General features: G+C 44.2%; 1 protein-coding gene across 2 annotated transcripts; it reads right to left on the bottom strand.

Annotated features, from left to right (window-relative positions):
• Positions 1-4,692: 4,692 nt before the first annotated feature.
• On the bottom strand, positions 4,693-9,373 carry AGTR2 (angiotensin II receptor type 2). Of its 2 annotated transcripts, none has more exons than XM_069867453.1 (2): positions 8,190-9,235; positions 4,693-6,494 (listed from the first exon to the last, which is right to left on the bottom strand). In XM_069867453.1, exon 2 carries the CDS (start codon positions 6,421-6,423, stop codon positions 5,305-5,307), a length of 1,119 nt encoding a protein of 372 aa, XP_069723554.1. In that variant the 5' UTR covers positions 6,424-6,494; positions 8,190-9,235; the 3' UTR covers positions 4,693-5,304. The 2 variants fall into 2 exon arrangements, 1 of the variants encoding a protein (XP_069723554.1); XR_011338344.1 differs by lacking the exon at positions 4,693-6,494 and adding an exon at positions 7,131-7,504 and having other exon boundaries at positions 8,190-9,373.
• Positions 9,374-13,451: the final 4,078 nt, after the last annotated feature.

Here is a 13,451-nt window from a genome sequence, read left to right as displayed (position 1 = left end):
TTGCAGTTCATTGGGTCAAGTACTGTTGATTTTCTTATTTGCTGTAGAAATAATAAAATATTTACAACCTTAAAGCTAAAACTCACACTGGATCCTGGCTTCCAAGAACTGTTTGTCTTACAGACGTGGAACAGGGCTTCAGAAACTTATGTTTGCTTACACAGAAAAGCTACTGGTTTTCAGTGGGGAGGGGGTTAGTTCAGATGTGTCTCACAGCAGGGAAATTAATGGCATGACCTTCATCCATTTCCATATTACTCTACTTCGTGAAATGTTTTGAGGATTAACAGACTTCTATTTGAGGCTTATAGTGTCAAATTCAGACTCTCAGCTGAAGAGGAAGTGGTAAGTAAACATTTAAAAGAGGCAATGAGAGATGCTGGCTTGCTCCCTGTCCGAGGGCTCTCCACTCCAGGACCAAAGTTCAGAAACTTCTTAGCCAGACCTGCGCAATCGCTTGTTGGGCTCTTGCCACACATCACCTCCAGTGGCAGACAGAGAGCAAAGCCATAACAGCTGATTTTGGAAACAGGAGTTACGTCACCATCTGTGGTCTTTGATAGAGGTAAGGGCTGATGTTTGAAACAGGCAGGATTACAGCTTGAGCACCGAGAGGGAGCAAGGGAGGCATGGATGGATGGACTGATGGATAGATGGATGTCCTCTGTGATATCAAGGACAGGAGTGTTGTGGGGAGGTGCCTCTGGGCATCCCGTGCAAAAGACGCATAACCCTCCCCTGGTTCCTATCCTTACTTTCCACAGCAGCAGGTGTGTCCCCATTGAAACACCAGCCCAGCACGGCACAGCTCTGCTTCCCAGTGGCGGTGAAGCTGAGGGCACCACAATACTGCAAAGTGCGACTGCAGATGTGGAAATTCTGGTGTGGGAAAAGGTCTTCAAAATCCTTATTAGGTGAGGTGAGTGCACATAGGCTTGCTGCTGGCAGCTGGGTACCTCACCAAAGTATTACTTTAAACACATGCACAAATCTGCTGCTTTCCATGAACAGATATTGATATTTACTCAGGTTTTCTTTCTTTTTTTTTTTCTTTCCTCTTTTGATTCTAATAAAACCTACAAAACAGGGGGATGACATTGGCTGTCATCCAGGTACCTCACTGGATGCTCTGCCATGTTCACCAGGTGGTCAGCTGGCCACTGTACCCAGACCAGAAGATATGTGATGCTGAAGATAGCATCCCTGGGTTTCTTCTGCAGATATGTATCTGGTTAGACAAAGCCATAGGAGACTGACAAACCCTTCCCATCAGACCCTAGTGGCCAGAGCGAAAAGCCCATCTGTGTTGCACCCAGCTCGATCCCACAGCAAGCAGACGAGAGGAAGGCACATCCCAGGAGCTTGGTGAATGGAGCAGCCCTTCCCAACAACAGCAGTCATTTCCCTCCAAGATTAAGGAGATCTGAGACAAGAGCAGCAAATTTTCTAGCACAGAGAAAAGGCTGCCAGACCACCACAATCCTCATGCTTCATATTTCCTGCGTTCCTGCCAGGACCACTCAAACACAGCATTCAAAAGGCCTCATTTTCATGAGGAAACATGAATAATTCATTTGCTCTGTGGCACCTCCTCACCCTCCAGCCAGGACAAAGGAATGTGTCGTGAAGGGCGGCCAAGCCGTGGCAGTCAGGGGCAGAGTGGTAAGATGATATTCCTGCCCAAAATCTGGCCTGAGGAATGGGACAAGGGTACTGAGCGAGTGCCAGAACAGGCTCAGGCCGTGTTGACTTCTCAGGGAGAACATGCTGTACCAAACATTTCTTATTCTATATCTTACACAAACAAAGCATTTAGCTCACCACCCAGCACTAGCTCATGCTATTAAATGCCAGCAACTTTCTCTCCTCCACATGTTGAAGTTGCATATTGAAGTCAGCCGAGGGACACACAGGATGCTCAGTTTGGACTCAGCCTCATTTTGTGATTCATTTAAGCTGAGAGTAATCAACCACAGTTAGAAAAGGAAGCTGTAAACAGGATTTGCTGTGCAAATATGACAGAGACTGATTGACCCTTGTAGGAAACTATCCCTTCCATCCCTCCTCTGACAGAAGCGCTCCAGGACATTCCCCTCTCCAAAGAAATCCTGCTACCAACACACTCAGCTTTGCTTCCAAACCCATCAGCATTTCCACCTGGTAGATCACAACACATCCCTTCCACTGCAGGTTTTCCTCTTCACTGACATTGATTGCACCATGATAGGGCAGAGCGGGTGCAGCCCCAGCCAAAATCCAGCTGTTGCTCATAAATTCATCTTGCCATACTTGCAAAGCGAGCAAGATGCTGAGCAACAACACACACTCCCAATATCCCTGCCAAAACTGTGTGAATCTCTCTAGGGCACAATCTCAGGACATTTGCATGGGGCTGTGGGATAGCAAGACTGGCCTGAGCAGGGCTCCCAACATGCATTCTCTGCCAAGGGCTGCAGGGCTCATGCCATGGACAGGCTGCCTGCATTTTCTAGGAGTGCCTAAGGGAACACAATTTGCAAAGGACCAGGATGGGAGTGGGAATTGGGGTCTGAAATAGCTGTAGCTTTGTGCAGCTATTAGAATAATTCACAAATATTAGCAAAATATTCTCCTGGAAGGAAAGAAGTAGCTTCTAAATTTGCAAGGAAAAAAAAGACTGCTTAATTTTTTAGCTACATTCTTTTGCAGAAAATCCTGAAAAATGAACACAACATGCTGAAAGTGTGGGAAAAAAACACCCCACATTTTTCCTTTAAAAATCCCTGAAAAATCCAATGAGAAACTTGAGCATGATGGAAGAAATTCATAGAGCTCAACAATATTCAGTTTGTTCTAAAAATAAAGCAAAACTCTTGATACAGCATCTCCCCCACTTCCATCTCAGGTTCTTCTCCAGACAGCATTTTTTGGATGTTTGTTTAACCACACTACACAAATTCATGACCTATTAGAGGTACAAGGCAGATCTGGAAAACAGGAATGTCAAACTGCCAAGCTCTTAAGGTCACCTGGTTTGTCACTCTTGCAGAATATGACCTGCAGGGTAGACTTCTTTTGAAACTGCATTCTGAAAGAAGGAATTTTCCTCCCCTCTCAGTTTTGCCTCCCATTTAATACTTTTTTTTTTTTCCTGTTGTTTCCTTGTTTGTAGGAGAGTAACATCAAGAGCAGCTGCCTCAGCCCTGGCCAGCGGTCATTAAGCCCTGTGCTCCAGTTAGCAGTGTGAGATGCTGCATTGCTGCTCTCTCCTTAGGAAAGCTTTGTCCTCATTTTCTCTAGCCTCTCCCACATGTAAATACAACTGGAGCTGGATTCCAGATTCCTGTAGTATTTCCCTATCTGCATATCAAGCAGAAGGCATGATGTTGTTAAAAACTGATCTTTCTGAACTGGTCCAAACTGATGTGTAGAAAGTTTCTGGTCTGTGCTTGTGCTTGGATGGGTACAGCTGAAGCACAGGTACCACTGCTGTCAAACGATATAGTTTAGCTTTTGTTTTGAGACTACAAAGATGCCAATTAATGGCATAATTGTGTTCATTACTGACCTGTATTGCAGCAAAGGTAAAAAGCCTCCACAGCCTCTTATTACTCCTCTGAGCCTGCCGCGTTGAACACCTGGTCATTTTCTTAGTATGATGATTTGTTTTGCTGTAGCATGACTGTGTTGTGCTCATTGCTAAGCAATTAACAGTTTGTCCTTCCAGAAATACCCGACGCCCAGACGCTATTAACTTCTCAGAACATTTTCAACAAAAACATTCCAAGGGAGGCATATTAGCAGCTCTTCCACTTTCTGGGACAAGTATCTCTCCAGGTACTTACCCCATTACAGAACGCCAGACCAGGACAGGGAGAAGCCGTTATTTGTAGTCAAGTCTCTGCTTTGCTAAATTCTTCACTTCTCATGTCTCATCACTCCGAGATGGGCACATTTCTTGCATAACCTGATTTTAACAGGCACCAGTGAAGAAATTTACACCCACCCTAACAGGTTCCCGTGTTCCCAGGCACCAGTCAGTGCTGGGACTTCCAGGGAGGACAGACCATACTCCAGCTTACCCAACAGACAGGTATAATTTCTGGCCCACGGACCCAAAATTGCAATGCAGGCCTCAAGAGTAATTTGTCAAAGAGATTTTCCTGAAGCTAATGATCTTCTGGTCACCCTGGGTCACCCAGCTTGGGGACAACCTGCTGGCAAATTAAAAAATGTGTTAGCAGATCCATTTTTCAGACTGAGCCCATCAAACATGATCCTTTCTGAAGGGCCCAAGAGGACCAGTATCTCCCCCGCAAAAACAAAACTTCAAGTAATCATCAAAAGTGAGCTCAAAATAGATTCAGTATAGTCAAATACTTCCCCTCACTCCTCTTTCTTCTGTTTACAAATGGGTAAACTCCCATACTGAGATGTGGGTGAGTCTTAGGAGTCACATCGTAGTTTTGTTTCTGGATGTTAAGACAGAGTCACTGAGGCTTACTGTACACTGTACCCGAAATTACAATAGTAATCTACATTTTAAATGCAAAATCTCTAGACAATCAACAAGTTCTTTCCAAAAAGGCTGCTGGAAAGCGTGTGGTACTCAGCACACCCACATAGCAGTGTGACACAGCATGTTCAGTTCCTGAGGCTTTACCATATTGAATCAAGACAGAGGACCATCTGGCCTCTGAACCTGTCACCCACTATGAGAAAGTTGTAGAAAGAGGCACGTGGTTGTACTTTCCCACAAGAACACCATCCTGCCTCTGGCAGTTTGCAGAACCGTACCTACACCTGTTCTCAGAATCCCAGGCCTAAGCGAGCAGGAGGTATATTTGATGCATTTTACATAACACATTCGTAGCAATATATTTTGAAGTATAATATTTATATATAAAATAAAGGTCAAAATATTTTCTTATAGATAGGCACAGAAGTACCTACACTGCATTTACACACTCTTTACTGAGAAACTCTTGTAGAAAATCAGGTTAAGGCGTAATACTCAGCACCTACACAACTGTATATTTTGTCTTTTTGTGTTGCACTAAACACTCATCTCATCCCAGCCTCATACAGGCTTATATTTACAATTCCACTGAGACATTTAATTACCAGAATCTTCCCTCTATGTAAAACTCAAGTGCTTATTGTGAAAAGGAAGGAAGAATTAATCCCCGTGTATGAAAAGAACAGATTCTCCTTTGAACAGCTGGTGAGTGAATGGGCACAAAATTAAGGAAAGAGCACAGAAGAATGTCACCAGTGCAGGAACAGCCATCTACACTGACAATGCCCCACATCATGCCCCAGTGCCTACAGCAAGGAGTCCGGCCCTTCTTCCCTGCCCAAGGGGGTCTCAGCATCTCTGAAGCAGCTCCCTTTCCTCAAAGAGGAGCTCTCTCGATGGCTGTTGAATTGATAAACTCGTCTCTTAAACAAGTGATGGAGCTTCTCCTGGAACTGGTTCCCAATAAAGCAGTACAGGAAAGGGTTGATGCAGCTGTTGGCAAATGCCATGCAGATGCCAAATGGCAGCATTGCGTCAATGATCCCTGTCACGTCACAGTTGTTAATGATGTTCATATGAGCCAAGGCATCCAAAAATGTTAAAATATGGAATAGGAGCCAGGAGATTAAGAAGGCCACAACAACAGCAGCCACCAGTTTTAGGACTTTGTCCCTTTTCTGCTTGTTTTTCCCAAACTCCTGTGCTTTGAGCAAGTGCCTCCTGATCCAGATGTAGCACGTGGTGATCACTGTCAAGGGGATGAAGAATCCGAGTGCATTTTTCAGGAAAGCTGTTGCCACAGACCATTTTGCATAATTTTCATGAGGAAATGCCATAATGCAAGCATTGACCCCCAAGCTTTCAACGTAGTGAGTGTCACGAAAATAAAAAGTTGGGAGGGATGACAAACAAGCAAGGCCCCATACAACCAGTGCTATAAAATATGCTTGTTGTGGAGTTCTTCTTTGAGAGCGAATAGGATGGACAATAGCATGGTACCGGTCCACACTCATGCATGTGATGAAAAATATACTTGCAAACATGTTCAAACACAGGACAGAACTGGAGATTTTGCACATGAGAGACCCAAAGAGCCAGTTGTACCTCAGTGCATAGTAGGTAGCCCAGAAGGGAAGGGTGGCAAGGCAGAGCAAATCTGCAATAGCCAGGTTGAAAATGTAGATATTAGCAACTGTCTTGGGGCCACTGTGACGACAAAGCACCACAACCACCACACTGTTGCCAACCAACCCCAGAACAAAAACCACAGAGAAGAGTGCTGGAATTAGTGAAAACTGATAATCTGAAGAGGTAAGTGGGCAGGGAGGAGGCAAGCGCAATGCAGCGGATGAATTTGTCAGTGCTGTATGGAAGACTTGGAGATCTTCTCTGGTGGAAACAACCAGGGAGTAGTTGCTCTGCATGTTGGTGCTGATGGAAAAGGAGGTTCTGCAGGAAATTCATCTGCTAGCAGCACTTTTCTATCGTGACTCACCTGCAGATCAGAAATCATGCATCAGACTTACACTTAGAGCCACTTTAGCTCTGCAATCACACAGTCACTATAAAATAAAAACCATTTGAACTTATATCAGTAAGCTGAGTACTGAAATACCAGGCAACCCTGTTGGACCCTTTTCCTCCATCCCTCTAACAGGACACAATTAGACCTAGGGAGGTCACAGCACATTTTAATTAGCCTGGCAGAGAAGCGAGCAACTGGGTTTTATCTGTGACTACAGATGGTGCTTTCTATGTCCAGCAGAGCAGAAAGATTATTGACTCGGGACCTGGATATACTTTGGGAGTTTCTGTGACTAAAGGCAGCACTCAAGCTCCTCGTGATCCTTTTCGTGGCTTTCTCATACTATTTCCAGCACTTTGCACAGTTAAAATAATGTAGAAAGTCAGCACTCACCAGGGAAAATCAGGCACTTTACACCTGAGAGTCTCCTGGGACTTCACATGCATGAAAGCAGCCTTTAACAAGGCTATTATGAAAGCAAGCTTTGACTTTTTTTTTTTAGTTCAGAGGGCTGGATAAAAACACACTGGAGCGTCTTTGCTAAATTTCATTTTTTTGCCGGAGTCTTTCTCAAAGCAAATTGGCATCTCCTGCCTTCATGACACCTTTTAATCAGAAGAGTACAAGAAATATTTTCAATATAGATGCAAGCAGTTGCAAGTCAAGTCATCAGTACTTGCAGGCATTGCATTTAACAGCAGTATTTGCTGTTCATTTAGAAAGATCAGGACTGGGTTTCAGTAGGGGAAACTGTAGCTACAAAACTGCTGAAACAGGAGGGTGACTTGACAGGTTTGTCTTTGTTCCAGTTCAACAGTTTATGTCTGCACTCTACGCAGGGCATTTTTTTAAACTTTGAGACTTTCTAGTCAATGAAGAAGTTATACATAAATATTTTATTTAAATAATAGAAAGAGACAATTCCTTTTTAATTAAGTCTGTATAGAACCAGTCAGGTATTTAAGAATTCTCAAAGGGCCCTAAAACCAAAAAATTTTGAGCAAGACAAAACAACAGAGTTGGGTAATGATCACTCATTTAACAGAAGGCTACTGATAATTTCAAATGTATTTTTCTGTATTAACAGTTTAATGTACCATAGCTTATCAGTTGCTCAATGCAAAATATGCAAAATACTACTTTTTGACAAAAAAATTAATTTTAATTCTAGTGTCTCAAGAATGAAAATTCAACAAGAGAATATTAATGTATGTTTGTTGAGAGCGCCCATATTTAATGTCCCAAATACTGCACCAAAAGCCCATGCTCTGTCATCAAACAGGTCTTAAAACATAGGGAAGGTTTATATTTGGGGCCAACAAAGATTCAGAAGAGAGTCTAGAGCCCCACTTCACCCTTAACTCCAAAGCCCTAAGCCCCTCACTTTAACCTACAGAAGCTGAAATCTCAGAACTAGTCACAGTGTGTTACGTATCTGACATACTCCTAATAGAGGGACCTCACCATAAATAATTTTAGCTACATTACTGAGAACAAGGTTTCATTGACAAACACACTCCCCCCTCTGCCCGTGAACAACGGGTGACTTAGAATCTGCTTCTGAACTAGACATTCCTACTACTTCTTAAGACACAATGAGGCATTTTATCACAAATTGAATTAAATAAATGCAAATTATGTTCTAACAGCAGATAGAAAACATACCTCTCAAACACCACAATCGTCTGGATGTAGCTCTAGAATTACATGCTCCTTTTTTTCGTTTTTCCTTCTAGTGAGTATCACCATCAGCAATCTGCTCTCTCTCATATCTTCCGTTTTCCCACTGGGAGGCTTTAACCTACATAACTTGAGAACTGAAGCATGAACTCCTGCCAGCTTCTTTTCCTTTTGGAAGCAAAACAGTTTGAGAACCCCCCTTTCTGAGGCAATGTGAGCACATGCAGTATATCAGGAGGGAGGAACAAGACAACCACAGAAAAGAAAAGCAAGCAAGCAAGCAAGAAAAAGTAAATCCACACAAGTATTTCTGTGGGTTTCTACTGCAGCTCTTGGGCCAGGAGGAGACACTCACAATCAGCCCCCTTCTGCCCCCAGGTGTACATGCAACATGTGTTGGCTTCCATGCAGGGATTAACGCATCTCTGATGAATTCCCATGCGCTCTAGTCCCAGCATTTGTTGACAGCTGAGAGTGGAATAGCCTCTTTGTCCTGGCAGAGCTAACCATAGCATGAATACACAGAGACAGAAAGCAGAGGAACATCACAGCATTCACACCGACATTGCCTGTGTAATGATCCTGTCTCCCAGTTAGTAGGATGGGAAAGCCAGCGCCCAAGTCCTTGCAAAGACACGCACGCTGCTCGAACTGAGGAAGGCAGCAGGACAAATCCACGTGGCAGAGAGCAGGCTTGGCTCTAAGGCTGCTCTGGAGTAGCACATGACCAAAGGGAGCAGATCAGCAAGACGGCACGCTCACGCCGGCTTCCCATTCACATGAGTTCTTGCATCTGCTTCTTCCGCATGTCACACACTCTGCCTGGCCTCTGCCTACTCACGCTTGGAAGGAGCTCCAAGGGGGTTGCTTGAAGATAAGCACTGGGGCAAAGTAAGCATCTGTAAGCCTTAAACAGTTTGGCCTGACACCCTGAGTGTGAGCTCTGCAGCAGCAGCTTATCTACTGGGGACACGTGTGCTGTGCTCCCCAGGCAAGGCTGCAGGTGCCAGAGCGAATGCAACCACAGACACCCCAGCCAGGTGCTGCGGGCTGGTTGTCCATCACTGGCCACTGCTGGATTCAAGCTCATCCCATTCTTTGAACACCAGTGCAGCCTTTCAGAGGGAGGAGCCAACCGTGATGGCTTGGGGGAACACCAACGCCTGCCCCTGCTCCGGGACTGTGCAGATCTCCAAGGGCAACAGGCTCTATAGTCAGCTCTGCTTGCACCAACATCACCCAGAAGAGAGATGAAACAGAGAAAACAACCTTTTACCAGTGTATTCAAGGCACCATGGGCTAAGCTTGCTGTGGAGAGCAAACTCACTCTTTTACCCAGAAGCGTCTTTGACACAGAAAGTGATGCAGAGAGTGCTGGGAAAGCTCATAAGCAAACTCATATACCTCCTCTAGGTGACAGCATTACTTTACAAGGCAGGGAGAGGAGTCCTTAGCAGTTTTTGGCTTTACCTACCTCATATCAGGAGTCCAGCTCTTGGCATTATCTGTTCAGAAGGAGACAGTGTTATTTAAAGAAGAGGAATTACACACAGCGTTTCTATTTATCAGAATGGAGCTGATTTACTGCTTCACCAACAGCACAAGACAGTCAGTGGTCAGGACTGTCAGGCTGCTAGCAGGCACAGCACCTGTGCTTGGGGTAAACACAAGAAAGGAAAGAAAGCTGAAATGTTTCGAGGAAATGACACGTTGAGAGCAGATAAAACAGAAATAGACTCAAACATCACAGGTATCTCAAGGGCAGGTAATACCAAATCGCTGTACAGAATGGAAGACCTCATCTGTCCCAATGGCTCGAGCACTGCTTGTCACAGCCAATTAGGCAACATACATGTCAGCACATCCTTGTTATTTTGAGAGATTATATATGAACCTCCCCAATGCACATTTCCCAATTGCCCATTCCATAAATGTTTACTTTGATTTCTGGGGCATCCGTTTCTCTTCCTTTTTCTGTTCATTCCTCCCCACACCCTTTTAAGGTTGTCATGGAAAAGAAAGAGGAGGAGGGGAAACACCACGGAATCACCGATATTTGCATTACTCAGCAAAAAACAAAGAAAATTTGTAAAGGAAACAACAATGTCCACAATAGCTCGGGGGCTGAAAAAGTCAAGACTTAACCAAAATGTTTTGAGAGTAAGATTTGTACTCAGTTCCCACATGCTACAACTACTGCCAGGAGATTTGTTGTTGAGTTCAAGAGGTGCCAAACAGATGATCCACCCTCTAGAGACATGCTGCAAGAACTCTATCCTTTCTTCAGACCAAACATCTGTGAAGCAGGTCAGTAGGAGCACGCGGGATGTGCAAGTGCAGAGGTCACAAATCCTACTGCAAAGGACAAGAAATGCATCTTTTGCCCCATATACAGCCCCTGCTTTGGGCGCGGAGGACTACTGGCTCTCAGGTGAGTGACCTGAGATGTCAGCACTCAATCTGACCCATATTAATTCAATTTTTTACTAACAATATGTGACAGGACACGCACAGCCAGGAATTCTTGCTGCTAGCTGCTTTGTACACAAACAACCAGTGAAAGATCTTGTTCCCTTCTTCATCAAATATCCAGTGTACTTTGTAAGCTGGGGAAAAGAGTGAAATGCATGAGAGTGTTTATTTTGCAAAGATAACAAACACAAATTGTTTATATTTAAATACATTATTTTCCTTTCCAGATGCACTTTTGATTCTCACAGATACTGGCTTGCGTCTGTTCAGTTCTATCTCCAAAACTGTTGAAACTGTGCTGGGTTCATACCTCGTAGTAGACAAGAGATGGGCCTGACGCACTTGATACAATGGGAGTCATACCTTGGGCTGTGCTTCGCCAACATTAAATGGTTATGGGTTTGTGCTTGGGGAAGGATTTTATGCACGTCTTTTTACCAAGAAGGAAAAAAGTCACAATTCAAGAGAAGCAAAAAATTTTGCTGCATGTTTACATGCAGTAGTCAGGTTTACCTTTCTAGCCTCAAGCCCATGCACATAAAGAGGTCAATAGAAGTGTTTAAAAACAAACAAACAAACAAAAATAGCAATTTCTGATCAGCGCTTGGTATTTCCATGGAAGTGCTGCTGTCAGGGATGGAATATTCCAAACAGGCAGCATACCCAACCGTGCCAGCAGACTGTCAGAGCCAGTTCTTGAGGCTAAACCTTGCCGTCCTGCCAAATCCTCAAAGCAGCATGGGGTCCAGATGGAGACTGTATTCATGGGTTGGATTTGTTCCTTCTGGAGAGAGCAAGAGGGGAAAAATTTCTCATAAATGTGCTCCCCAGGATGCATAACCCACTGTAGGTCAGTATGGCTCTGACCCCTTTGGAGCTAATCTACACCAGCATGCCCTGACTTACTGGTCCCAGAGCTGATGGCAGGACCTGAGGACCCAGCGCCACACACCAGCACAGGAGTGATGATTCCTGCTGTGCCAGATCGTGTGTGTGCATCAGACTGAATGACAAGCTTTTTGTTCACCTGCAGCACTCCATAAACTTTTATACGCATTCCTCCTTCCCACATTTGTTTGTATAAAGGTTTCTTTAGAGATTAATTGTCCAATCTTGCAAGTAAGATTTGAGTATCTACCTTGTTCTTCCCCAGTCCCAGCACACTCCCGCAGAGAAGGCTACTTTCTCGCATGCTTCTGGGGGCCTTTGGGAGGAAAGCAGTTGTGAGCAGTTAAAAATTGAAGTGAGTCCTGCTTGCACTCAGCATCCACGGTTGTTGTCCTGGCATGATGGGTCTTAATGCTGTCTCATGCACCTCTGGAGCATGATCAGCTCTGACAGTGGGTTTTATTATTATTTATTATTATTATTAGAACTATTAGCATTTTTAAAGGGAATACCTTGGTTATTGTTTCACTTTCCCTCCTGGAGCCATGACTTCATGTGGAAGCACTGAGCAGGGCTGGGGAAAGCCCTGCTTTTCCACTTCACAGTAGCAGAGTGATTAACACAAGGGTTCAGCCAGGACTCATCAGATGACTGTATCAGAGAGCTCTGGTCCCATTCAACAGACCTTCCATGCTGGAATAAGTTAGTTTTTGAAGCAGTTCAATGTCTAGAATGTGGCAGAGGCAGTTTGGAGGGAAGAAAGGGACTCCCTTTCCACCTCTAGCTTGGAGAAAACTTTCCGAAGCATTTCCTTTATGAGATGTTTTTGTCCAACTGATAGCACTGCCAAGACTGAGATTATCTTCCATGACATTGTTTATCCAAATAATTGGCCATAAGCATTTTACAAGTTACTAAAAGCAGTAAAGAAAACAAACACATAAGTAACTTTGAAAATATGCTGCACCCGTTGCTATTAAAGGCAGTGAGCGCACATGTGCCCTCGTACTGCTGTCCGCTCTCAGAGGGAGCACTGGAGCATGTCTGGCCTCACTGGAGGCAGCTAACTTGGCCTGAGTTCCATCCCTGAGTGCTGCACAGCTCTGAGCCGTGGCCCCAGATAGAGATAAACCACCAGGGCTCGCCCACAACGGGCACAGAGCCTAAATCCTGGTGATGTTGAAATGCTGTTCTTCAGCCATAGCAGCAATTGAGACGTGCTCAGCCAGGTTGCAACAGGAACCTACATTCAGCTTTCATAAAGAAAATTTTTCTTCACAGGCAATTTTCTCCTGCACTCTTCTTCCAGTCCAGTTGCTGTGATGAGCAGCAGAAGTCAAGAAATTGATGCCCACAGCTTGCGGACATCCCTCCTATCTAATTGTGAGCTCCCTCCTGTCTAATTTCTTCCTTATTAGTATTAATATATATAAGCTGGCATTCAAAGGATGTGGGAGCATACTTCTCATTTCTTTTTAGGGTCTCAAAGTGATTTTTTTTAGGAAGAGCTACAACTCCATGGACAGTTTTACAGAGCTACAGATTACCTGGGGGTCTTTTTCCAGAGATCCTTTAAACATGAAAATCTTCCTTCCTCTGCTGTTTTGAACTATACTCACTGCAAGCATCATTTCGCGCTTTTGAAGTGTTTCTGTCAGGAATTTCTCTTATGTACCAAAAATGCTGAGATACACATGAAAGAGAGTTCATCAGCTAGAAAAAGCTTTGAGGAAGTCAGAATATTCCTGTCACTTGGGTATTCTAACTTATTATAATCCTTCTATTAATCAACAAAGCTAATAAGTGATTCTGCTCACCCCATCTTTGCCCACCAGAAAGTTTAAAGAAAGAAAACCTTGCTCCTTTAACTAATTAGACCAGCGAGAC

The sequence above is a fragment of the Phaenicophaeus curvirostris genome, chromosome 13 (assembly GCF_032191515.1).
Source record: "Phaenicophaeus curvirostris isolate KB17595 chromosome 13, BPBGC_Pcur_1.0, whole genome shotgun sequence".
Taxonomy (NCBI): Eukaryota; Metazoa; Chordata; class Aves; order Cuculiformes; family Cuculidae; genus Phaenicophaeus; species Phaenicophaeus curvirostris.
Note: the sequence above shows the minus strand (reverse complement) of the source record. Positions and strands in the feature narration are given on the sequence as shown.

What these genes read in the sequence shown, in the direction of transcription:
- AGTR2 (XM_069867453.1), bottom strand. Translation starts at nt 6,423, where the DNA reads ATGCAGAGCAACTACTCCCTGGTTGTTTCCACCAGAGAAGATCTCCAA.